We start from the raw sequence: 27,669 nt of genomic DNA, 5'->3' as shown, positions 1-27,669 counted from the left end.
TATGCATAAAAACACTTAATAGAACTGTTTTACATGAAGAATATTGAATTTTTGTTGAAGTTGTTTACCCTTCACAACAACCCTGATTTCATTTGTTCAACATTTTGCATTCCCCCTTCATGTTATGGTTGCAACCACATGACTCCCGAAAATGTGCTAAGCAGCACAATTGAAATGGGGAGATTTACCATATGCTCTATTAGCTTCTCACCCAGAGTATACCCTAAAGGATCTAAACCCCCCACATATTCAAGTGAACTGGACTTACCCACATATATTACAAGTTGCGCTCAGCCACTGATGGAATAGCTGGGTAGTGAATCCAAAAACTAATGGCAACGATCCATAAAGCCCAAAATTCTCATTAGTCATTCTGCTGCAAGTCGTGAATGTAATTAAAAGTTCCTTCAGCACTGTGTGAATCGGCACCTTGGGAACTGGGATGAAAAATTTGTTAACATTTCAATCCAAGCAGGGTTTTTTTTTTTTCCTTTTTTGTCCCTGCCACCCCAACCATTTCTGTGAAAGCTCTCCTTGCTTTCCAAAATATCTTGTAGTGAAGGAAAATACACTGTGTTCCCTTGGGAGCAAAACCACTACAAGATTTGGTTAAGATATTGCCCCAATTAAGCCATTTCACGCAAATTTAGAAGATTGGAGCTCATAAACACATATTATCTTTTTGTTCACTGCCAAGCTCTGCAGTGCAATAAAAGTGCACAATAAAGCCGATTAACTTTGACTCAATGCTGGAGCGTGACACTGAACACAAGAGGAGAAACAGACTGTGCAGTTAGTGAGGAGGGGGATGCAGAGAGAATGTACCCACTAGCATTGCATCAACAATCTCACTTTCAGGACATTACTTCTATATCACACTACCTGTTCCTATCCCATGTTATCTTTTTTTAAAGAGGACATATGCTAATTTACTATATTTTTAATCCTTGGCTCTACTGGAATATATTTGCATGATTTACAGTTTTAAAAAACTCCTTATTTATCTAATACTAATCCTTTATGCAGCCCCTCAGTTCAGCCTCTGTCTGAAAAGGGATGTTTTAGCTCCTGTCTCTTTAAGGCCCCACTCCCAATAAGCCCACTCTGTTATGATTGGCCAGCTTCCGGAAGCTGTGTCTCTGTCGACTTCGGGCAGAAGTAGTAGGATTTCACTTCTTTTTCTCTGTCTTTACTCGAAATGTCAACTTCTCAAATACATCTGTACAACACAAACAATCCTGGAAAAACCTTAGCAACAGACAGCCATTTACGGGCATGCATGACAAGCTGACATCAGCAAGGTCGGCAAGCTAGTCGGCAAGGAGAAACAGGTTGAAGCCCTGGCTTTTGACTTGCAGGGAGCATTTCTACATACATTAACCTCAAGTTTTGGAACTTTGACCATATTTAGCATAGATATTCAATATCATAATAGTATATGAATAACCGAAAATCACAAAAAGCATATGTCCCCTCTCAAGATGGACGACATGTGAATATTGAGCTCTTTTATGTTATATTTTGTTAGATTTCAGGTATTAAAAAACTCGGATCCACACATCACCACTAGACAATGTCATACATGCTACAATGACTTCTATCATCAGCAACTCAGCTTTTACTTTTTTTTTTTCAACACAAATACTGTCATATACTGTATACTGCGGTGAAATGTCAGGAAGGTATGAAGGTATGAAAAAGTAGATACCACCCAAGCCTAACTGAGGATAAATAAGGAGTTTTTTGAACTGTGAATCATGCAAACTACTCTAGTGGAGTCAAAGAATAAAAATATAGAGCTGGAAATGAGCATAATAGGTACCCTTTAATCTCATTAATTCAACATATTGCCCAGCCATAATTTACTATACTTTGTACATTTAATTAGTTTTTCAGACATGCCCTCACTTTGATAGTGTTAGTCTGAATGGCAGCCGGAGTGGCAGAGAAAGATTGGATGTAACATTTATCTGTTTGGTCAGATTTTATTTGAAACAGTCAGCAGTTTTTTTTAAAAAAAGCATATCTTTAGAGGGTAAGCGAGCACTGCACACATTTGTAACGACTGTTTAATGAAAGCTCTCGGTTTGATTACAAGGTTCTGTGACTTTTTAGGGAAGTGTTTGTAAGATGACAGGTTTCATAGCCTTTTCTGTCTATTTGCAACCCCCTCTTCTCATTCCCCTGATCAATCACCTTGAAAGATAAGCTGACTTTTAATAAATTGGCTACAAGGGAAGAGACAGATAGAATGAGGAAGTGAGACCAAAAGGAAAAAAAAGTAGTGAGAGAGGGCAATCAAGCTTGAGGCTTATTAGTTCCACCAGTTTATATCCTCCCTTTAATACCTGTGATGTTGTATCCTTTGCATCTTAAACAGGGCTGTTTGCCTTAGGCTAAAACTTGGGTATTGCTTGATCATGCGGACAAAAAACTCAAATATGCACACAGTTGGGTGATCTAATGTGTGAGTGTTTGTCTTGCAGCAGGTGGTCTATGCACCACCTTCATAGGAGGAGTAAGACAGGGAGGGGAGAAAGTAATTTAAAAACAGGAAAAGTCAGAAGTTTGGGGTGTGTGTGTGTGTGTGTGTGTGTGTGTGTGTGTGTGTGTGTGTGTGCATGTGCGTGCATGTGTGACCATGGGTGTCCTGCACCAGTCTGCACAAGAGTAAAAAGACAGAACAGCGAGTGATGGAAATGGAGTGCAAAAGCAAGAGAGAGGAACTGAAAGAGGCACAAAAAGGTACGAAGGGGGGGAAAAGGTTGAGAGAGAGACCACTTGATAAAGTTTCCACCTTGAGTGTGGATGGAATGACAATGACTCCATTGTGTGTGAGGAGAGAGTGAGTCAAGGACGCTGCCTTCACACAAGGGAGCTGATATCAAACCTTCTACAGGAAATGTGCAAAGAGAGAGAGGAGGACGTGAGGAAATGTGACATTAATGACAGATTCCTGAGTAGATTTCTCTTTTTGTATGCATGACTTTTCCCATTTCATACTGTTCGGGTAGACATGTCCTTAATTCACATTTCCCACTCACACCTTCTAGTCTAGTGAAAGCATTGATGAGACATCAGAGCAGATCATGCTAAAGCCAGATCGACTCCCCCATCATGCATAAAAATGGAGCACCATCAGAGCTTATGAATTAAAGAAAATGCGGCATAAGAGACGTATAGGGGATGGTGTGACAGAGTGAGTAAGTATGAGGAGAGAGAGATCTAAATACATATGTCAAGGAAGGCTAATTAACAGAGCAACCCTGCCAAACTCCTCAAGAGGGATAACCTGCTGTCAGGAGGAGAAAGCTTTACAGAAAACTCTGTGTGTATTTGTGTATGGGTATGTACGTGTGTGCTAGTTTGTGCATACACAAACCTTGCCTGCATTAACATTCTGCCCTCAGTGCTAAATGACCCAGCACATAATTACAAACTCTGAAATCCAGATGGCGAACAGAGGAGGCAAATTCCTCACGAAACCTAAAACCCATAGCATCATCTGCTCTCTTTATTTAAAGGATAAGGTTGGCAAAAGGTTGTTCCTATGCGCCACAGAGCTCCACAACTCAGTTGCAGTGGGTGACACGTACCTTCATTAATATGAACATGGGGAAATGTTGTTTCTTTTGAGTCAATTCTACGTATACTGTCCTGGTGCTGAAGATACTCAATAGTGCGCCATATGTGGTATTATTTCACCCATAAAAAGAGTCCCAAACAAATGCAGCATTTCATCCTGTTCATGTAACATTTGCGAAAGACTGCAGCACCCATCTGTTTTAGAAAATTATTCTGCCCCTCAAAACAAAGGAAGCTATATATTTGCAACCTGTTAAGATTTAGTAGGATAGTACAAATTCCAGCTTTAAAATGCAAACCTAAGGAAAGAGAAAAAAAACAGCCACGATGCCCAGCTCTCCCCTCAGTTGCCCTCTCAGCAAAAGCTTGACAGACAAGAGTAGCGTTTTGCAACAGTAAGTCCACATCATTGTAATGATTCAGGGTTTTGAAGCGTTTACAGTTAAACCACACAATTGTGTTTCCACTCAGAAAAAAGCATTGGGGCGCTAAATGGCCATCAATCCATCACTGGTTTGTAATGATACAGAAATGTGTGCATCACTGTGCACATCTGTGAGTATGTAGAGGAGAGGTATGTATTTATGATGAGTCCAAGATGATGCAAAAAAAAGGAGGGGGCGTGCAACGTGGCGAGCGAGACACGTGTGTGTGAAGGAGACAGATGTCTGGGCATGTAGCTGTTTATTTGTGAGTTGTCATTTTAACATGACATCTGGATCCTGTCTGGCACTGTCTCTAACACACACTTGCCCTGGTTTAGGTTTGTGTGTTGTTCTCTTTTCACACTACTACCTTGTAAGACCCGAGCTTTCTGTCTTCAGCTCCGAATGATCTGCTTTACCCATTCTGAACAAGTCCTAATACTGTACGTAAAAGACATTTTTTTGATATATAACTTTTCAGTATGGTTAAGCTTTAGTTAAGATTAGGCAACTAAAACTACTCGGTTAAAGCTGATGGTAGGAGACTGGATACTAACTGTGGTCTTCTTTGTTAAAGTCCGACATTTTGAAAGTTTTGTGGTGCAACAGCAATGTCACCCTGCTTCTGCCTTTGTTTCAAAGAGAGGACGGTTACAATTTGCATAGCCACAAGAGGTCCATGTAATGTAAAGAGGAAAAATATGCATTCAAACAAAGAACCCATGCCATCATTTTCCTAGTGTCTCAATCAGCACCACTTATCTGCAACTATCCATCTTGTATTTCCTGCATCATTTCCTCCCTTTCCTTCCCTATTTTCACCCCTCCATCCATTTGTGATTATGAATAATAATCACCATGTGTGTTCCATCTGTTGTTGGGCAAACATCAAATGAGTGATATCTGCCAAATTCGTTTGGCGAGACATTACCTTCAGCTGAGAGGGCGAGCTAGAATCTGCGAGTGTGTCGAGGCTGTCACAGCAGATGCTTTCAGGCAGTCCAGCCTGTGCTCATCGTCCTCTTTCTCTGTCCTCACACTCCCATTCCCGCACATCTGCTCTGTCTGGTCTTCTTCCAGCCTCCTCCTTTATCCTGCCCTCTCCCCTCCCTTCTGTCCCACCCTCGCCTTACTAAACCCATTAGCTGTGGTGCGCGCACACACATCACTCTGTTATGTAAAGGCTGTGGTTTAAACACTGTATAGAGACCTGAGAGTGAGAGCTGTGGCAATAATGCGGTAGTCTCCCTACAGCAACTATCCTCTGTGTCTAATAGGGTTATAAATAGTTAAGATATTCCTCTCTTGTTCATACATAAGTACCTTCAGCCATGTAGTCAGCTGAAAACTATCAACAAGAGTTGTGATAGCATCATAGGCAGGGAGATGTTTCTTTTCAAACAATGATTCATAGGAGCCAATGAAATATTTAAACAATTGAAGGTATGTTCATGAAAGTACACCCCATTGCCAAACCAATATGTTCACATACTGTAGACTACTCACTGTTATATCAGACATATACGGACTGTTATAACCAACCTAACCTATTTTTCGGAGACGTGAGGCAAGGTCAAACTCTGATATCTCATGACTCGGCTGTGATATCTCTGTAACATTTTCATATATGATATAATTCCTTTTGGAAGATACATTTTGGTCTCGGAGATGTAATCTAATATTTGTTGCTGCCACATTAGTTTGAAGGTAAAGTTAAGCTTCATGTTTTTATTGGACAGTACAACAGCGCTACCTCTGTGGACCTCTGTATGTACAGATATCACCACATTTCAATAAATAAATAAATGAAAATAAATACAGGCAGAGCAGGCTATGTTAATTTTGTTTTATTCTTTAATTATCAAATTGGATGACATAATTGACTACATTTCACTGTCAATTAGGTTAGTCTGTTAGTGGACCTTTGAGTTACAATTATCAGTATTATTATCAGTGCACTCAGGTACAGTTGTGTTGAAGCATAATCAAGAGCCGATCTGAGCTGGTGATGTCAGCAAGAATGTTGCTTTGCCAATTACAAATGGTTGTACTGTGTCCGCCTGTCCTCGGGGGTCCGGACTCCCGAGTTGAACCAAGTTTGAACTCTCAAGTACACAAGTCCGAACTTAAAGGTTTAATGTCAGTTAAAATGTAACTGCTGAAATAGATTTTAAAGAAGTTTGCTAACATTAGATAATATCAGCCACCATAGCATCTGGTCATCACCACTTTAATAGAAAAATGCTTATTTAGTTGAGCAATGGCGTTTTACTGTTTCTGAATTCTTCTTTCAAAAGTCTCACTTTAATGTCAAACCGTCGAAATTTTTTTCAAAATCATATCACATTTTTTTAGGTTGATTTACAATCTTCTAGGCGGCCAATTATTTCTATTAACTTCGGTCCGCTATTAAAACCAACTTGGAGAGACTTGAATGACAGGTAATCCATCACAGTGAGCATTTTGTCAGTGAAGTAAAGAAAAATACAAACAAAGTCATAATGACTCTTGCTAATACAAGACTTGTCCCAGTGCAGTAAAGTCTACTTGTTGCACACCTCAGCGACTATGCATAGAAGCAGGGGTTTAAAGTTGCATCCCATATCGGCCATTATGATTCTGGCAGTATCCTCTGAGTTTAGCAGTGTGTTGAGCTGTTTAGCACTTCTTAATGAATGTTGTAATTCAGCACAGGAATGAATACAGATGAGAATACACCCTGTGTGTTTTATCACTTTTAGCAGTTTCCTCCCACACCATGTGGGTGTGCACGTTAAACGCCCAACTCACCGATTTTCAGACCAAGAGCCTCATTATCATTTTTTATTATTTATTTTTACAATAATTGCAATTCATTACAATACATCAATTAATAATAAGCAAGTAAAGGATGTAGCTCTACTTCGTGTTGGTGTGGTTTGCATGTGTGTCACACTTGCACCAAGATACTGTTAAACTGAACAAATGGCCTTTTTACTGCTGCTAATTGTGATTAAGTATGTTCAAGAGCAAGTTATTTGTAATATCTCACAGTAAGTTACTTCCAAAATCACGCTATGCTATGACCAATGACATAATATTGCAGCTGTGCAGTTTAAGAACAATGTCAGGGTGTTCATGCATGACTGACTGACTCATTCTATATCTCTTTTATCTCTCTTGTTTGTTTCAGAAACCCCGACAAGGGCCTTCAGTTCCTGATCTCACGAGGCTTCATCCCAGACACCCCAATCGGCGTGGCCCACTTCTTGCTACAGAGGAAGGGCCTGAGTCGACAGATGATTGGAGAATTCCTCGGCAACAGCAAGAAGCCCTTCAACAGAGATGTCCTAGAGTGAGTAGCACTGAGGATTTTGTACATTATTTCCTGAAACCGTTTTAGGATACCATACCACTCCTCAGAGGGTGATTGTCCGAGGTAATCCTTCCATTTTCTAGGAGATCAGGGGTCAGGTTAACAACAGGACTGGATTCGATAGGGGATTTAGCACAAGAAAAGTGCTCCGGTTTATCCACCACAATACTGTACAGTGGTTGTGAGTGTTGTTACCTGTTCCAACTGTACACAGGTTTTATATTTTTCAAGTTTAGCTTGGGGGCAGATGATTCCCTGAAATCTAAATGTGAAACATGAATTATAACTTCCACTCATGTCAAAGCATGCTATTTTTGTAGACATTTACATTTCATTATATTTTTCATCTTCGTAAACAAGCCGAAAACAAGCTGAGATTGAAGCTCTGTGATCCAACAAATAAGCCCTCATCGGATTCTTGAAGTTGTAGATCTATAGAAGATGGGAAAAATGTTGATAAAAAAAACAAAAAACAAAAATCCTTCATTACCCTTTTTGTTTCTTTGTGCTTTTTATCACATTAACATCAAAATCAGAGTTGCTGTTGTATTGGCATTATTCAGACAAGAAGTAAGAAGCAAAGAGAAATTTAGCTGTCATCTGATAATGTAGGCTAATATTATTCTAGAGCATTCATAGTCTGACCCAGTAGAAAAGGGCAAAAATATAGTCTTAAATCCTATTCTTGGTATTTTTCCTGTGGTTTTGGCTACTGCCATTTTTACAGTAAACTAGATCTACACCAGTGTTACTGTGTGTGTGTGTGTGTGTGTGTGTGTGTGTGTTGGCTATGAGCTTGTGACTGTCATGGGAAGAGTTTGTATGTTGCACAAAAAAGAGGATGCCAAAATAATGAGTGAGGGCAGTATTAGTACTGTATTAGTACATAATATTTCTATTTAAACGTCCAGTCCTCAATTGGGGTATAGTACTGAGTGGCAATTACTATTTTTATCTATCTCACTGCTCTCATTTTACTATATACTAGATATATAATTACTGCACAATGTATAATAACAACCTTTTCTATTTTACTAATTTAACTTTTTTTTAAATTTTATTGTATTGTTGTGTGTGATGTGTGCTGGATGGTGCTGTTGTGACGCTTAAATTTCCCTCAGGATTAATAAAGTATTTCTTATTCTTATGCACATATTCCAGGTTTATACTCTTAAAAGCCTATTTTATTTCATGTCTTGTCATCATGTACATATTGTTGTCAAAACAATAACTCAAAAACTATCCACAACAACAACAACAACATTAAATATAATTTTAGCCCAATGATTTTACCATTATATTAATAGCATTCATGTCATGACATTGCATTAATAACAACAACAACAAAACTTCCAAAAGCTCATTTTATGAGCTATTTTCACAATCAACATTGATCAATGCTTCTTTTGTCTGTTCTCTTCTAAGACAATAACAATAAAGGGACAGAAAAAAACGATGAACCCAAGGGGTGTAGAGAACAGGGACAGATGCCTCCTTCTACTATTACTCATCAAGTAAATGCGAAGACGCCGCAACACACATGTGCACATGTTATTCATGCACACACACACACACACACACACACACACACACACACACAGAGGTGACTCGCTTCACCCTGTAAATTTCATTCCAGTTCATTAACGTGATTTCTGTTATTTGATTTGAAACTGCAGACGCCCCCTCCCCCTTCTCTCTTTTCCACAGTTATTTATCTTTCAACACCTTCCTGACTTTATCTCATTAATTGTCTTTTTTATTCTATTACATTCTCCCATTTACCAATTACCTCTAAATTTGCATATCAATCCAAGGAGGTACTGCAAATCTTTCTTTAATGCTCCTTTCTGTAAAAGTTACCAAACCAAGAACACACTTTTCGTCTTTGCAAGGTTAGACATACAAGATACAGCACTCAGGTCACCCTCATCTAATATCAGTTCTCTTAAATGGACACCACCATGGCTCCAAATACATTCTATTAACAGGATTATGCTTTTAAGGCTTCAAACTCCAATTCTCAATGCAGATATACTAAGCGCTAGTGACATTGGGATATATAGATGTATATTTTCCCCCCTTTTTCCTAAAGAGCAGTCATACGCTAGCCCTCAGAGTGGAAGCGATGTTGAAGCGCAACATGATAGGAGAGTGCAAAGTGTGTGTGAGAGCACTTTTCTATAGAGTGTAGTCATAGGAAAAAGGGTGAGGGATTGCAGTCTAATGTAAAAATCACTCATGATGATTTCCTGAGCCTGAGAATGTGTGTGTGTGTGTATATGGAGGCTATCTATGCACGTGTGTCTATATTTGTAACTGGTCTGCACAGTAGCTGTCAGCCTCCTGCATTCCTGAATCTTCCTTTTCTCCTTATAAAGCTAATGGGGCCTCATTCTCTTCACATTTCTCCAAGCATAAACAGCAATACTTAAAATGTGTCTAGTCATTTCAGCTAAATTGTGACTATTTGGGTTCCAAGAAATGTGGCACCCCAAGGACTTATTTACTGATAATGTAGTCTACTTGTTTAGCAGGAAAAATGAGATCTGTTTTTAGCCTATCATCTGTTTAGTGGCCCTGTTCACACCTGGCGTCAAAATGCATCTTGGGTGATCTGATCACAAGTGGATTGCTCTAAGTACAGATGTGAAAGCACCCAAGATGCATTGAGATCCAATCACTCAGACCACATTCAGAGGTGGTCAGTGCTGCATATGGCCATATTCTTTTAACAGTGTGTACGCAATGTTTTCTGGGCCGCATTGAAAGGCCGCCAACTCAATTGACCTGCTCTGCATAAGTGGATGTATGTACTTTTTTTGCGTAGCATATGAAATAGGGTTGTGCATTGCCAAAGTCTAACAAACATCGACCACTGAGCCCTCTACCATCATAACATTGTGATTTGAATCTGTTGCATGGATTATATTAATAAATTACTCTTTTTGGCTTTTTACTTGCAAAGCTATTATTGCACTTACAATAATGTAACAAATGTAGTTGTCGCTGTCTGTCACTCCTCTGCTCCGTTCCTTGGGTGCGTGGAGGCAGAGGGACTCAGCCCCGCCCTTAGCAAAACACAGATTAGAGAGGAGAGAAACCTAGCGCAACCATAAATGACAGCAAAACGCAGTAGAGACTGTTTATTTATATTATTTAACTTATTTATGTGCATTCGTTTCATTTCAGCTCAGTATGAGAGTCTCTACTGCATTGCAAATGGAAATGATGTATGTGTTTATTTACATATAGAGCAGAGAAGTTAGATCAGATCACAAGTGGTCACTCCAGACACATGTGGAGACGTATTCTAATGCCAGGAGTGACCTGACATACTTAGAGCTGTTCACTTGTGATTGGATCACCCAAGACGCATGTTAATGCCAGGTGTGAATAGGTCCATTGGCTTCTCAAAATATGGTTCCATCTGGCCTGCTGCTTCTTTTTGTGTGTGTGTGTGCATGTGTGTGTGTACCTGCCATCACAGCTTTGTAAACATACAATTTAAGCCCTGCTATGCTGACAGGTGTGTCTTTCCCTGCCAGGTACTGTATACTGATCAGCAAAGTGTACGCAGTATAACAGTATGTGTATATGTGTGTGTGTGTGTGTGTGTGTGTGTGTGTGTCTGTTTGTTCATCCGTGCACACTGTATGTGTTATTATGTTCGAGTGTGTGTGTGGGAAACAGAAGGGAGGGGAAGGAGAGGACTGATATACTTAGGCTAGAGAGCATCTCGTCTGACGTTACATAAATAAGGAGTGACAGCCAGCGAAGGAGGGAGAGAGAGGTGGTGGAGCGAGGAAGTGAGTCATGAAGAGGGCGATCAGAGAGGCTCTCAGAGAGTTGATCAGGTGGGGGATCAAGTCAGGCTCGGCGTGGACTAGCCTATAAGCTTTACCTTTATAAGCAAGGTGCAGAAAAAGTCTTTAAATCCAATCATTTGTAGAAAATGATGCACACTTTGACTCTCTAAGCTCATAAGTCTAGTGATGTTATGATTACTAATGGCATTAGTTGTATTAATGCAGTTGTTAGCACTGTCATCTCACAACAAAAGACTATGGGTTCAAATTCACCAGTCGCCTGTGTGTGACTGTGTCTGTCTTCCTATGGGTGTTCCAGTTTCCTCCCTACAAAGACATGCAGGTAAAGTAAACTGGCAACTGTAAATTTCCCTGAAGGTATTAAAGCAAGCGTGAATGGTTGTCTGTCCTGTGATAGACTGGCAACTTCTCACCCAGTGTAAGTGAGGATACATGTAGACTCCCTCAATCCTGCACAGGATACGCAGGTGGAGATAGTGGATGGATTACATACTGTAATAATAATAATAATAACAACAATGTAGTGAAAATTAATTAGTATGTATTAGTTTATGGTTTTCTAAATGTTGTTGTTGTTGTAGTAGTTGTAATAGCACCTGGGGCAGTAGTAATAGTACACATAGGACAAATAGTAGTGATAGTTGTAGTTATGACCAGAGAATTAATAACACACAGAGGACTAGTAGTAGTGATATTTGAAGTAGTGAAAGCAGTATTAATAATAGACATAGAACAAATAATAGTATGTGTAGAAGTAGAAACAGTATCAGTATAGCTATAGTAGTAATAGTAGACACATTACTACTGCACAAGTAGTAGTAGTAATAATAATAATAATGATAATAATAATAATAATAATAATAATAATAATAATAATAATAATAATAATAATAATAATTTTATATAGCACCTTTCAAAACTACTGTTACAAAGTGCTTCACAAACAAGGACAAATAAAAGAAAGCAGGAAAACAATCAAATACAAAATCACAGTCAACAGATAAAACAAATATAATAGTTTAAAGTAAATATAAAATAATGGGTAAGAGTAACACATAAAAGTAACAGATAAGATAAGTAAAATAAAATAAAGAAAAAGCCATACGGTAAAAGTAAATCTTGAGAGACGATTCAAAAGCAGGCAGTGAATTTTCTACTCCAAGTTCCTCAGGTAAGCTTTTCCAAAGGGTCGGAGCCCTGACAGCAAAAGCCCTGTCGCCCTTGGCCCTCAACCAAGGGCGAGGAACAGGGTCTTATCAAAGGATCTCAAAGCTACAGGCGAGGCTTTATCAGAGGATCTCAAGCCACGGGCTAGTGAGTAATGATTTAGAAGCTCAGCCAGGTAGCTCAGTGCCATAACATGCAGGGCTTTAAAAGTCAAGACTAAAATTTTAAAATCAATTCTAAAAACAGGCAGGCAGCCAGTGAAGGGAAGCTAAAATAGAGGAGATATGATCTTGCTTTCATCATTTGGTTAGCAGTCTGGCGGTTGTGTTTTGGACACCCTGAAGCTGTGCAATCATGTTTTGGCCGAGGCATATAAACACGGCATTACAATAATCTAGACAAGTAGTGATAAAAGCATGAATAACTTTTTGAAGATCATTAAAAGTAATAAAATATAATTCTAGAGATATTTCTCAAGTGTAAATAACAACATGGGACTCAAGAGTGAGGTTCTGATCTAAAATAACTCCATGGTTCTTGGCAGTAGGTACAACATGCTGAGCAAGAGTGCCAAGAGCAGGCAGAACTTGGCCATAAGTGTGCTCAGGGCCTATAAAAAGGATTTCCATTTTCAAGGAGTTAAACTGAAGAAAAATTTCTATCTAAATAAATTTCATTGAATCCCTAACCGCAGTTAGGCAATTATGCAGGGAGGATAACTATTTGGCTAATTCAGGTGGTTTGCAGGACAAATACAGCTGAGTATCATCTGCATAGCAATGCAAAGAATTATGCTGTTCGATAATGTGGTGTAAAAGGAGTAAATAAAGAGAAAATCATATTGGTCCTGGAACAGAGCCCTGGGGCACCCCATACATAGGCAGCGCTTGGAGGTAATGCAAGGAGGTAAAGCCATCAACAGACAAAACAAATTTTCCGTTAGAAAAGTAGGAAGAGAACCAGTGGAGAGCAGTCCTGGATATACAAAACCATGTTCTCAACCTTTCAATAATAATGCTATGACCCACCATGTCAAAAATGGCGCTAAGATCAAGCAGAACCAGCACCGAGCATTCACCTGCATCAGCCTTCATCAAGGTATCATTGATAACTCTTACAAGGGCAGTCTCTGTGCTGTGTTGATGTCAAAAACCTGATTAAAATTTTCAAAAATATTATTACTGATCAAGACTTCCAACAATTGATTTGAGAAAATATTCCCTAGGGTTTTGATAGAAAGGGAAGCTTAGGAATCAGTGTATAGTTGCTATGGTCAGAGGGATCAGAACCAGGTTTTTCTGGGCCAAACCTGCCTCACAGTGCTAACAGTAGTAGTAGTGACTGAAATGATAGTAATTCAGGTAGTAGCAGTAGTAGTCATGGAAGCAGTATTAGTATTAGTTGATGGCATGACAATAGTAGTAATAATTGACAGTAGTAGCAGTAGTACGAGTAGTAGTTACAATAGTGACTGGAGTAGCAGTAACAGTAATACACACAGAACAAGTGTTCGTAGGAGCTCTAGTAGTAATAGGAAGCATAGTAGTAGTTGTAGAAGTAGACATCATAAAGTAGTGGTTGCTAGTAGTAGCACTTTTAATAAAAATTATATCAATATTAAACAGTAAATGGAAAAGTACACAGTGCTTTATGGTATTCTTACTGTGAATAGGTTTTGCTGTGATCTCATGTTGTGGGACGCACTGTGTCAAGCAGTACTGTAGACTCAGCTATGTGCCTCTTTTCTGCTGGAGCAGCATGTGTCACAGTGAAGTACTCACCTCATTAACTTGCTTTGTTCACAATAATCCATCTTAATGTAGTATGTGTGTGCGTGTGTGCATGCACCCCAGAGTTTTCTACTGTATGGTACAACAAACAAAAAAGATTAGAAGCAGAAGGTGATGTCTTGACACAGCTACGTACTGTAAGTAATAAGGATTTTGATCTTTCTTTTGAATATGCTGTCCATGACCATCAATAGTCTGAAAGTTGCATTCTTTCATCACAGAGGCAAAGATTGTGTTTATCTTGAACTAGTGTGGATATGTTTGCAGTAAACCACATGAAAGCCAATCCAAGTGTAAAAACATGAATTTAATTTCATAGTTCGATTATCATTCTACTTTGTACCTCAAAAGAACATTTCACATCAAAGTGAGGAAAACTTTAAAACCCCCTGACTCGTTTTCCAAAGTCATCTTTCACTTCAAAACCTCATTTCATCTCCAAATTGCCCACGTTGTATTTCTCCCCCTCTGAACTCATTGGACAGGATATTTTGCTTTTTTAATTAAAGTCATTAAGCTGGACTTGTCAGGTAATAGGAGGATTTTCTGCTCGGAGGGTTTGAATGTGTGTGTGTGTGTGTGTGTGAGTCTTGGCAGCTGTGGCACAGAGAAGATAGCCAGGCCCAGTCTTATCCCTGGTGTCCGTGCGCGGCTAATACCTGCAGTAAGCAGAGTGCTGCTGTGACCGGGAAGCAGATGAGTGAGACTTCCACAGCTTTTATCTCAAATCTCCATCCACAGGTTCACCGATCCCACCGCCGAAGGGGCAGCCACCACCGTCATGTTGATGTTGCGATAAATTTTAATGGATTTTCTTTTTTCCCTGTGTCTTCCTGTTTACTCCCCTTCCTCCCTGTGCTCAACAGTTGTGTGGTGGATGAGATGGACTTCTCGGGCATGGAGCTGGACGAAGCACTGAGGAAATTTCAGGCCCACATTCGCGTCCAGGGAGAAGCCCAGAAGGTGGAACGCCTTATCGAGGCCTTCAGGTAATTATGAAAGCAGCAGTCTGGATTTAGCTCGCAGTATTCTCACTGGTATCGTTTTTATTTTTTGCAGATTTCCAAAAAACTCAGTAATTTGGCTATGTTTGCCTGTCATATTCAGTTTCTAGCAAATAGACATGCAATAACTAGGGAGGTTTGACCATGTACAGTGTGACACATTTATTAATATTCAGAAACATTGTTGCACAGAGATAGTTGAATATGAATATTTATCATCTCCTCGGTTATGCAAAATAAGTTTTATTTGTCCAGCTGATGTCATTTAATTTCTACCTTCACGTAACTCTGAGTGTGCTGATATTTCAGTGGGTGAAAAGAGTGAAATGAAATACTGTCAGTCAAGACTTATCTCTGGGCCAAACCTGCCTCTCAGTAAAATGCAATTCACAAGTTTTTTGATCATAAAATATGTCTATAGGTTTTGAGGGTGTATGAATGTGAATTTTTATTCCTGAGCTGATTCATGAGATGTGAGCATAGCTTCTGCTGTGTTCAAGAGCACTGTTGTGCCAGACAGACAGACAAAAGAAGGAACGTGAAAACATGCCAGTCTGACAAAATGTAATCAGACAACATCGACAGTCATGCACGTAAATAGAGACACACGCACACACACTCCACTATTTCTGTTGAGCCCTGGAGAACATACTGTATATGAACATAAATACAAATGAATCTTTTCATCACATATATTATCTCAGCAGGTGAGTCACTCTGCTTCACTAAATGTGCACACACACACACTTGTGCTTTCTTCTTCCCTTTCTGCTCAGCTACAATAAAATGTTGACAATGCAGCCCCCATCTGAATAGCCAGGCAGCATGTAATTTCTGGCCACAATTTGTGACGGGAGGCAATTTGCAGAGCAGCTGTGGCACTGTGTGTTAATGCTAACTGTTTGCCGTAGCCCCTCTGGAGTAACAACCACCTGTCACAGTTGTCAAGGTGCCCAATAAGGAGAAAACGGCAGCATTGTCATAGTCAGTGGTCGGAGAAGTTGGCACTGGTAATGTTTGGACATCAGGCTCGCTCTACGTGTTATCAGGAGCAAGGGGAAGGAGACATGAACTGGGAAAGGAAGGAAGGAAGGAAGGGTAGAAAAGGAAAGAGGGAGGAAGGTTTATAAATAACCAGTGTTGCATAACCGCCACTGCTATCCCCTGCTCCTGGGCTTTGATATGCCTCCAAACACACACACACACACACACACACAAGGAGAGAAAGAGAGAAATCTCATAAGTTAGTGAAGGGGATTTGAAGCAGCAGTGAAAAAAGAGCGATGGGAAAAGTGAAAAGCAGCCAGCAGCCTCAGTATCTGCTGCGTCAGTGTACTAATGAATGAGCAAATATGAGCCAGTCCTCCATAGCTGCAGATATATTCAGTTTATAAGTCTGCATTATAGTGGGGCATCCAGAGGTCCTTATTTACTCATTGTGCTGTCACATACCATTATTGTTTTTTCTGCTCCATGTATTACAGTTATTACAGATAAAGATCCTGTGTGTTATAGTTCCTAAATTACATGTTGTCTCAAAATTCATCCTCAAAAAGCACATAATGACTGATGGATTAGAGCATCGTTAGCAACAAAAGAGAAATTGGTTTGAATGACAGCAGCAAATGCCAAATGTGAAGACTGCCAAATGCATTCAATGAGCAGCATCATCACCATTTTAACCTCTCTTCCTCTACTTTTTTTTTTTTTTTTTTTAAAGTGGGGGAGGGAGAGTTAGTCATTTTCCATTACTTTCTGTGCAGAGTAAGAGCACGCTCAGATAGAAAGCAGAATAAATTGCTGTTTTTCGCTGCATGGTGCTACATTAGGATTCACAGACAAGAGTATAATTACTGGTTGCTGTCGAGTCACGGTTTTCAAACACAGATATGTGAATAAGCATCTGTATGCAGCCCTGTGATCATCATGCTAAAACAAGTGCTGTATGAAAGATGCCACAAACACACGTTAAAGCACGGCATGCTTAAGATAGCACACGCACATAAAAAATCTAAGTTTTTTTCCCTTTAATAATTTTGCAACACTTAATCAGATAAAAAGTGTGTGTGTGTGTGTGTGAAAAGGTATGAACCTACTATATTATATGTGTGTGTCTTTACTCAGTCCTGCAGAGGCATTAGGTTCCAATCATGCAGCTCAGTGGGTCTGCAAAACGGTGCAACAGCCTCAATGTGGAAATGATGACTGATTAAAGTAACAATTACAGTGTACACTCATATAGGGCCCACACACACACACACTCCTTTACTTGCAGTCTCTTATTACTCATACACAGTAACTGTTGTGTATTATTCATCCCTTTACCAGGAAGTATTCACAGTTCACGCACTTCATAAAGACAGAGAAACAATTCATCTCTCTCCTCTGGGCACTTCTTTTTTAAACACACACATGTATGCAAACACCCATAGTAAGTGTCAAAAAAATCTGTTAGTTTCATGGTTTCCATAACCACACTATGCAGCGGTATTTCCACTCCACCTCTTAGTATATTTATTTAGGGGTGTGTTTTTGGGAACTACATCAAACTGAGCCTTGCCTCTGGCGTGTAATTTAGCACACAAAAAACTGCTTAGGTAAGGGATTTCATATTTCAAACTTCATATTTCTTCTCTCCGGCGGAATAACAACCTGCATAAATCCAGCAACCAAGCACATAAATGTTGGAGAATGTTTAACTATAGCTAAGGACTCAGTGGACTTTTTTATCATGAGGGATATGTCTCTAAATAAACAAAAAGAGGATGGAATTTTATAAGCTATTTTGTAAAGAAATCATGGTAAATCATGCAGTGGCACATAAAATACCCACATGCCCCTTGTTTTCTGTGTAATGCCTGATCCATGTTAACATCCGATCCAGTGGGACTGTGTTTACTGTTTCAGCAGCAGAGCACCTGCTGTGAGGTTTGTTGTTGCTGAAGGACAGCTAACGGCTTCAGATGGAGCCACAAGCAAAATTAAAGCCATAATTCTTATTTCAGTGCGACACTCATGCTCAGCTTGTGTCATGACTTTTATAAGCATGCTGTGGGTTGAAGGATGCCTTTACTGTCTGATGATAACACATTTTCTGTGTCTTTTCTTCCATCTGTTATCCCTCCTATCTTTCCCTCTTTGTCCCTTACATTTTTCTAATTCATCTCTCTCTTGATCTTATAACATCCCTCCCTCTGTCATCGTGTCCTCTGTCATGACCCACATCTATTACTACTCTCATTCATCCGTCTCTTTTCCTTTGCCTTTATTCTTTTTCCTCATACACCGCTCCCTTTTCACATAAATTTTTTGTGATTTCTCTTCCTCCTACCACTTTTTCCTCTCTGATTTTCACCCTTCATTTTCCCCCCTTTCTTTCCCTCCCTCCTTTATAATTCACAGCCAGCGCTACTGCATGTGTAACCCCGACGTGGTGCAGCAGTTTCACAACCCAGACACCATCTTCATCCTGGCCTTCGCCATCATTCTGCTCAACACAGACATGTACAGTCCCAACATCAAGCCCGACCGCAAGATGTTATTGGAGGACTTCATACGCAATTTACGAGGTGAGAGACACGGCATCATGTTTGCTTGTGCAGGTACGGGCACATTAGGGCAATTAGTTGACATAATCAGCTCAAGTAAGTAGGTTCTTGGGTGCATATGTGCATGTGTGTCGCCTGAGAAAGGTCAGGGTGTTTCTTGGGAGTATGAGCTGACTGGATTGCTCAGTTGGTGAGTTGTGGAGTTAAGAATACCAAAGATTATGCACACAGTCGGGAGACTTAGGAGGGATCCATCCCACTAAAGTGTCTTTAAGCATAAAACTAAATCCCTACCAGCTCCAAGGGTGCTGTGCTGTAGCTGAACATTGATTTCTGAACCCTGATGGAAGGTGAAAGAAAATTTCCTTATCAGTCAGAGGATAGGGGAGAACAGAAAGCAAAACAACTTTCAAAATATGGCAAAGGGATATGGAATCTATCATTCTTACCACAGATGTGCTGATTTATTTATGCCGGTTGGATGTACGTTATGTATCTGCTCCCAAAAAAGAAATTACCCCAGACAGGAAGAAAATTGAAAGACACAAAAGCTTACCATATTTTTACTATATCATTTTCAACTGACTGTCTAGACTTGCTGGTCCAGAAGTTAGAGAAATTATTTGGGGGTTTTTTTTATAGGTGGGGACATCTGAGAAAAGGGGCCAGAAATATTCTTAAAGCAGCAGTATGTAAGATTTAGTGGCATTCAGCGGTGAGGTTGCGGACTGCAACCAAATGAATAAACCTCCTCCTCATCCTCCCCTTCCAAGCGTGTAGGAGAACCTACAGTGGCCACCAAACTTGAAAGACGTGAAAGACGCAAAAGGCCCTCTCTAGACCAGAGCCAGTGTTTGGTTTGTCCATTCTGGGCTACTGTAGAAACATGGCAGTGCAACATGGCGGCCTCCGTGGAAGGGGACCCACTCCTTATGTAGGTTTAAAGGGCTCATTCTAAGGTAACAAAAAACACAACTAATCTTATTTTCATGGGATTATAAACTAATTAAAACATACTAATGAATATTATATTCCATTTCTGCCAAGTCCTTTCCACTAGATGCCACTAAATCTTACACACTGGTCCTTTAAATCCTGCCTAAATTCCTCTCCCTCCAAAATATCTCCTGTTTGGGTTTTGATCAAGATAGGAGACTCCCCAGACGATTCAGTGTTGTGAATACAGTGTTGGATCTGTATTCAATCAAACCTTCCCTGCATACATTTAGGTGATAAGAATAAGGTTACAAATCTATCCCCGCCTGGCATGTTTTATACATTCACAACTCAGCATGACAACAGCAGAAAGCACCTGTAATTCTTGTCTCTCATACGCAGACAGATGCTCATTCGTTAAGCGCTGAGGGAGAAAGGAACGTCGTAGTTTTGCTCTCCGCCTGCACAATCAATCAGGGAACACTGAGGTCGATGCAGAACAACTTTAATAGATTCGTCCAGACTGTTCCCCACAATTAAATTACGTTGGAAAATCAATTTCAGCATCTTATGCAAATTAAAATACGCCACTCTCTCTTGGCCTCTCTATTTGTCTTGTGCTCAGTTTACTATGTTTTCTCTGGCATTCTCTTATCTTGTTTTGTCTCAGAATATTATGCTGCCTGTTTATTCAACTGTCTTTCCTTATTTATATTCCCTTTCCTTTTTTCTCCTCACTCACATCTCTCTCATCCACTGACAGAAGAATAGTTCACTCAGCTAATTGGCTGAGGTGGAATGCACCAGAAACCAGTAGTTATGAAGAACAGTAGAACATAAATTATCTCAATTAAAAGAGACTGTTAAAGCTATGCCACAATGGGCCAATGAAATATAAATCAGTTTTCATCATACATTAATTCAGGCTTCCAGCTCACTAAAAAATGAAAATTGTACTGACTTAAATACTGGATCCTTTATTTGTTGGATTGTTTTTAAAGAGGATGGTCTCAGGGTCACTTTTCAAGTCCTTGTGGTGGGCTGGTGTTCATCAATAGGCCTTGTTACAAGTCATCTTTATGCTTGGAGATAATGAAAACAAGTGGAGACAGAAAGAGCTGATGCATGGGCAAAGCTACAGGGGAGACATGGGTAAAAAAAAAAAAAGAGAAAGCAATGTAGTTACAAGGAGAGTAAGAAAAGTGGCAGGACTGGCAGAAGAAGAGAGAAAAAAAAAGGCATTCAGCAAAAAAAGCAACTTATTCATCTGACACTTTACACACATTTCCCCCCGGTCATCGTCTCCTCTCCCCCTGACTTCATAATGTGCAGTGATGTCTCGGCGGTGTCCCAGGGTGCCTCACTGTCATCACTTGTGGTGGCTTCATTTTCTCCAAACACATCCTGCCCCATTGGAAACTCAATGTAGCACACAGCGCAGTACAGCTGTGCTGATATAATGGGGTGCATCTTGAGGGCAACCTTTCAGCCTAATGACATGCAGCTCTACCTGCGTCGAAATGCCACGGCCTTAAACTGCAATGTGTTCCAGACAGAAAATCTTCTAAGAGCGAGGTGGGGTGTTAACCTTTCACTTGCCAATTAACCTCCTTTCGTAACGCCTTCTGTCGTTACTTAATGGAAACAGTGAAAGACATTAAGTCAGAGAAGGACAGACGAGGAGACTGAAAGGAAGACTGGCTCTAAATATTTAATTTCTTCCACTCTTTGCATATCAAATAAGGAAGCAGAACAAATGTGTGTGCAGCGCGTTATGTATATGGACATATATGATGCATTTCTTTGCATATGCATGTTTGTGTGTGTCTTTTCCTGCAGCAGTGACACACTCTCTGCTATAATTAAGCCACTATGGCTCCACTGTTTGAACAGTAGTCATGCCATATTCATTAAGAAAAACACCCGGGTAAAAACTAAAAGCAATCACTCCGTATTGTGTGTGTGTGTGTGTGTGTCTGCTTGGATTCTTGCATCTAATCAGTCTCTTTTCGTCTTAGGTGTGGATGATGGAGCGGACATCCCGAGAGACATGGTGGTGGGAATCTATGAAAGAATACAACAGAGGGAGTTGCGCTCCAACGAAGACCACGTCACTTATGTCTCAAAGGTTGAGCAGTCCATCGTAGGCATGAAAACGGTGAGGACACACGTCGTCATAGTTAAATACTTGTGAGGGACCTTCACTGACAAAACGCAGTCTTTAGCCCTTAAACCACAACAATCTCAACTATATGCCGTACCACACCATGACCCTTGTAACTTTAAGCTAAAACATAAATAAATCTTGAACCTGCATTATGATTTTTTTGTCGTAATGGCAAACTTGTTAGCAAACAGTTGTCTTTTCACATGTCCAGCAGATACGGAGCAACATTAGCATTCATTTGGAGCTGTGTTAATTCTCCTGGTCTCTATCTGGCTCTTTAGCCACTAAATGCTTCGTTATGTTCATCGGCTAGATGATATAACTTTGGCTATTTCTCATTTGGTGTCGGGCAGGTAGCATATAGTAGGTTTTTCAGGTTGTTCTTATTCCCAGGGCGTCGCTTTGTCAGTCCCCTCGGCAAAGGGTGCCTTGTGCGTCTGCATAAGACGTCAGAGGGGCATGACAATGCGTCAGTATTTGACACCCTAGGATGAGAACATAATGGGTTTTATTGCTTTTTAGCTGAAAACAGCTGCCTGCTTTGTCAGGAAACAATGCTGATGATGTAATTGAGAGTGAACCCAAACATTAAAGTTGTTGGCTGTAAAACCAAAACAATTAGCTAAAAAGGTGCTAAAATGCTCTGTATAGCTGAGGGGAAATGCAGACTCCGGTAATAATTCTGTGGGTTTGTCGCTGTGACTAACCAGTTTCACGTTAAACACAGTACGGATTAGAGCAGCTTTAAAGAATAGGTTTACAATTTTTCAAGTCTGTCTTAAAACAAGTTTTGCTTGCTGTAATTCTTCTCCCTGTTCATACTGACCATTAGAAGAGCCCATCCTAATGCACTTCCAATTTAAGGAATGGGGACAAAATCCACAGTCCTCGTTTTGTGCAAAAGGATATTCAGAAATAGAAGATGGTGTTGAGTTGATGGAGGTACAGTAACTGTTTCCCTTCTCAGACACTGTAGACACTTCCCCAGTTGTTTGTGAATATGAAATATTGAGAAAAGAATGTCTCTGTACTATTTGCTGTATTTTACAGTTTGGTAAGTTGGCCAGAGGAATAGATGGACAGGATTTATCACACAAAAACACACATATGATTACACACACACACACAGAGTCAGACTGGCCATCGGGAGCACCGGGAGAAATCTCGGCGGGCCAGACGCTATGTGGGCCGCTTGAGCAGCCCATTATACAAAAACAAGAGCGAGAGAGATGCATGGCCCTCCCCCGGGCTGACCCTGCACACACACACACACACACTTTTGCAAACTCCATGCCAAGTCACTCAGTCATTATTCAAGGCCTTATCACTATCACCTAGCCTTAGTAGCGTTAGCAGAGCACATTTATTAGCCATTAAATGTCTCATCAGCGGCACGATCATTACCTCAGGTCATTACTCCAGCTAGCTACGTCATTAACCACTGCTATCATTACTCCTTTTTTAACTGTTTGAGGTTAAAAGGCTTGGTCAGTGCTCAGGAGTGACATAATGTAAGTTGATGAACTCAGCTGTGGAATCTCTTCAGTTCAAACAGCTTAAAATTGGCCACAACTTTTGTCTGTTGTTTAAATTCTTTGTGTGAATATTTCTGTGCAAAGTTTTATGTGTTTTAGACTTTGCAACTCTGAGACGAACATATAGGCAGAAGTATTTAGCTTTATAATTGACTGATTACACTGATTCATGTGGGAATACACTGTGTGCGCCCACTCATCACACTGAAAGGCTTTTTAAAATGCTTCAACAGTTCAGGGAATTCTACTTGAATCTTATCATTGCACCAAGGCCTTGCAAGCCTTATTCATAAAATATAGATAAAAAAGCTGCAATTTCTCTCAACAGAGCGAGATATTCAAAACTGTAAAGCATGTTGCATCTATATAGGAGTCAGTCACTTCAAAATCACACACACAGGTCCATGCAGATTCTAATAAAACAGTGAAAAGTAGAGTTAACATCCATAGTGGTTTGAGATTTTGCTGCCAAGCTTTTGGATACATTTTACAATAAATCTACTTTTTACTTAGTTTTAAATATAGTCTCAGTTATATCCTGTTAACTTTCAGAATGACATTGAAACTCTGACACTGAGAAGATTGCTGCCGTCATAGTTTTTGTTTTTCTCCTTTTTTTGGCCTGTGCCTTTGAGTGTCTTTCAGTGATGGATGAGTAGCCATAGGATGACAGAGGGAGTGTTGTCATAGCCAAAACAATGATGGATTGTTGTGACAGGAAGTGACTCTTCCTGCCCCTGGGAGCTATCTGCCATAAAAAGAAAGAGTAAGATTTAAGTTTCTTCCTTAGACATAATACCATAGCAGGTGTCAGAGTGCCTGTATTTTGGATTTAAAACTATATCATGCTGAGAGAGAATAGCCCACATGAGAATGATTTTCCTATAATAGGTTTTTCCATAATGGGAGTTTGATTGGTGTAAATATTTGATAACTTAATTAAAGCAATATAAACAACCCTACTTGAATGTGATGAAGTAGCTTTACATCCAAATGTTTCCCTCCTCAAACATTGTTGAAATTTCCTGAAATTTTTTATCTGGATAGCATTTATAGAATCAGTTTTTCTTCAGGCATACAAGTAATTTATTAAATATCCTGCCACACAATTTCTCAATAATCCTGTCAGGAAAGGACTGGGTTTTTGGAATGAGCAAGAGGCATTTCACGCTAATGATGTCTTTACATGTTTCTGACATTAGTGTAATGAGAAAGCAGGCTGGCTGTGGCAAGCTGGGTGGGAGTCTGTATACCCTGCAGTGATGAGAGATGAGAGAGCAAGAGGAAAAGAGGCAGAGGGTATGTGTGTACTCACTGCATTGCAAATCGTGCACAGAGAGCAGAGGGAATTGAAAATTGGAAATGCACAGAGAGAGAACTGAACACAGGCCATGTATATATTTGTGTTTTATCACGAGAAAGGGGGGAGGAACAGCTCCACGTCAACTGACAGTCGGTCAGCCGCTGTTTGGATTTCTGCAGTGATTGAGCACAAAAAGTCAGACGAGACAAGTCGGGGAGACAAGAGCGTGAGGGGGCGAGAACATGATTAGATCACCCTCTGAAGGCATGAGCCATTTTTGCAGTGTAATCTGCTTAAACGGTGGAAAGCACTTAAGTCCAGAGGAGAAGCCAGGCCTCTGGGGAAACAACTGCAGCATTTTTAAAAAAAAAAAAAAAAAAAAACCTTTACATGACCTCTAAGTGTAGCATTATGTTAGGAACCACACAGGTCCCACTATAGCTCAGAATCTAAATCAAATGATTAAAAACACAGAGCATTCAACATCCAACACCTTCCCCCAACTCTAATATGAACACTTTTATGAGGAACCCATATAAATAAAATCTACAAGGACACTACAGAGGGATAACACACCAACAATAAACACTGATACTGAAGAGGAACAGCTCAAAGCAGAGCACTGCGGTATGGTGGAAGATGAGACCCAACAACATAGAGAAACGGAAATACATGCCCCATTTTCTATCTATTCAAATGAGTTTTCCAGCTTCCCCATCTGGCCCGGCTACAGCTCCCATATTTAACCATCTTCATCATTACATTTTATCCATGCTTTGTGTACCATTGAATGTAGTCAGAATTAGTGTTCACTGGGAGACTTAAAGAAACCCTGCAGACATGTTTTAAAGACTGAAATACTCTGCTTTGAGTCTCGTCAAACATTCTTAAAATGACACATACTGCTACTTTCACCCAAACACATGATACACTGCTTGCACTGCAATGAACAAGAGCCTATACTGTAGATGTCTGTCTTCAAAAATGTCTAATGTAGTTGACAAAGAGGTGTGTAAGTGCATTTTATTCACTATGACATGTAAAAGAAACACCCTAAATTTCAGTATAGCCATGTATTTAAGTTCATAATGAACCTAGAAACAACAGTCTTATTGCTTGCCCTCATTAATGTTTAGATCTCGAGGGTCAGTGTTAATGTCACTAATTTGTCTCAGCATAAAGTGTTTAATGCATTTTAAACACAGTGAATGATATGTAGAACTGTAGCCAAAAGTGTTTTTTGTTGAAGTCTCCCCGTTTCACTTACTGTAAGTACTTTCTCCCCCTCTTTCAGACTGTGTACACATTACTTTACGTAGGTCAAAAATGAACACATTCTCAACGTCTTTGTCTGGTTTTCATTTTAAAGCTCCCTAGTCTGAGTTAAATCAAGCTTTGCTTTGCCTAAATGTTGCTCTTCCTCTGCAGGTTCTCTCTGTCCCTCACAGAAGACTGGTGTGCTGTAGTCGTCTTTTTGAGGTAACAGACGTCAACAAGGCCCAAAAACAGGCAGCACACCAGAGAGAAGTCTTCCTCTTCAATGATCTCATTGTTGTAAGTATACCAAAAAACACTTATTCCCTCATTACATTGACGATCTAACAATGGATGCCGTCTTCACTTTTACTGTTTCTTTCAAACCACCCCATAAACAGTCGTTTCTGCTGCACACAGTCAAGCTTTAAAGCTGCTTATTTTGTTGTGACAGCTGCAATGCACCATCACCTACTTCAACTGTGAGCCATTTCTCAGGGCTCCCTCTCTTCTTTTATGTTGTTTCATAACTCAGGCCTCTCTGGCCATTTCTTTTAATAATAGATGGTAGCAAAGGCAGCGTTGCACTGCACTCATAAGCAAAGATCTGTCCCCTGCAGAGTGGCTTTAAGGGCCAGTAATAAAGTTGCGTTTCATTTGGGCCGCAGCGCAGATAAGTTGTTCACTTGAACAAAAGTTACATAGATTGGGGAATTATCAAAGGTTTTATGTTGGGCATAATTAATGTACTCATTAGGATCCACATAGGGGTTATCTATCCAAAGTTTTTAACTACTCATAATTGTGTCAAATGTTGATCACACTCCAACAAAATACAGCAAGGGAAAAAAGTGGCATGGCTATTTTCCCCCTCCTTTTTCTACTAAAGCAAGAAAAGTAATTTGTAGCTGCAGGAAAGGAGGTTAAAAGTCTGATTTTGAAGTAAGAGGGGAGAGAAGTTATCTTCTAACATCACAGTGGAATTCTGTTCATTTGGCACTAAAAGTTAGCAGCGCGATATATTCCAGTGAGACGTTTTCTCCTGACAGCTTTGAAAGCGGGGCAGAAATTGTCTTTGACAAATTTTTACTATGAAATGAAAGTGATAGGGACTTTTCTTTGAATTTTGCCCTGTTCTAGCAGCTTGAACATGTCAAGAAGTGTTTAAAATGCCAATGTGATGTATTGGTTTAATACACCTTGCCTGGTAAATTATACCCCACAGTAGTGCTATGAAACAGATTCACCTCATTTTTCTCTATCTGGAAGGTCATTCAATGAAACACCTACATAACATCTCTAATATATCCTGATATAAGCTTGCCAAGGTATTTTTCATATGGAGAGCACTAGCGCCCAATTTCGAAGGTTGTAGTTTACATCAATATTGATTCAATTTGTTCTTTGAATGTATTTTAAATGATGAAATAGTTTGTTCTTCCCCAGCTTTCTCTAAGGTTGTTTTGTGATAAGGACAACTCAGTGAGAAATATTTCAGGAGTATTCAGAACATTTAACAAAATGTCAAGGACCTTCATGTCATTTTAAAAACTCTGGTTTCTTATTGTTTACTTATACTTTCACAAATGCTTCGTCTGCAGATCTTGAAATTATGTCCAAAGAAGAAGAGTTCAGCAGCCTACACTTTCTGCAAAGCCATGGGCCTTCTTGGCATGCAGTTCCACCTGTTTGAAAATGAATGTAAGTCAGTGTCTTCACTGCTGAGAGCTGAAAAATTTAATTAGATTAATGTAATGTAACACACCATGCTTG

The 27,669-nt window shown here is 39.9% G+C and overlaps 1 protein-coding gene across 4 annotated transcripts in view; it reads left to right on the top strand.

Moving 5' to 3' along the window:
- iqsec3a (IQ motif and Sec7 domain ArfGEF 3a) overlaps positions 1–27,669 on the top strand; it is a 116,328-nt gene that overhangs the window by 76,840 nt on the left and 11,819 nt on the right. For all 4 annotated transcript variants that reach the window (XM_044343630.1, XM_044343633.1, XM_044343632.1 and 1 more), the window contains 6 exons: positions 7,183–7,344; positions 15,016–15,138; positions 18,556–18,722; positions 21,656–21,795; positions 26,071–26,196; positions 27,498–27,597. In XM_044343630.1, coding sequence (XP_044199565.1) covers positions 7,183–7,344; positions 15,016–15,138; positions 18,556–18,722; positions 21,656–21,795; positions 26,071–26,196; positions 27,498–27,597 — 818 coding nt within the window. The remainder of the gene's footprint in view (positions 1–7,182; positions 7,345–15,015; positions 15,139–18,555; positions 18,723–21,655; positions 21,796–26,070; positions 26,197–27,497; positions 27,598–27,669) is intronic.

This window comes from Thunnus albacares, chromosome 23, assembly GCF_914725855.1.
Source record: "Thunnus albacares chromosome 23, fThuAlb1.1, whole genome shotgun sequence".
Taxonomy (NCBI): Eukaryota; Metazoa; Chordata; class Actinopteri; order Scombriformes; family Scombridae; genus Thunnus; species Thunnus albacares.
Note: the sequence above shows the minus strand (reverse complement) of the source record. Positions and strands in the feature narration are given on the sequence as shown.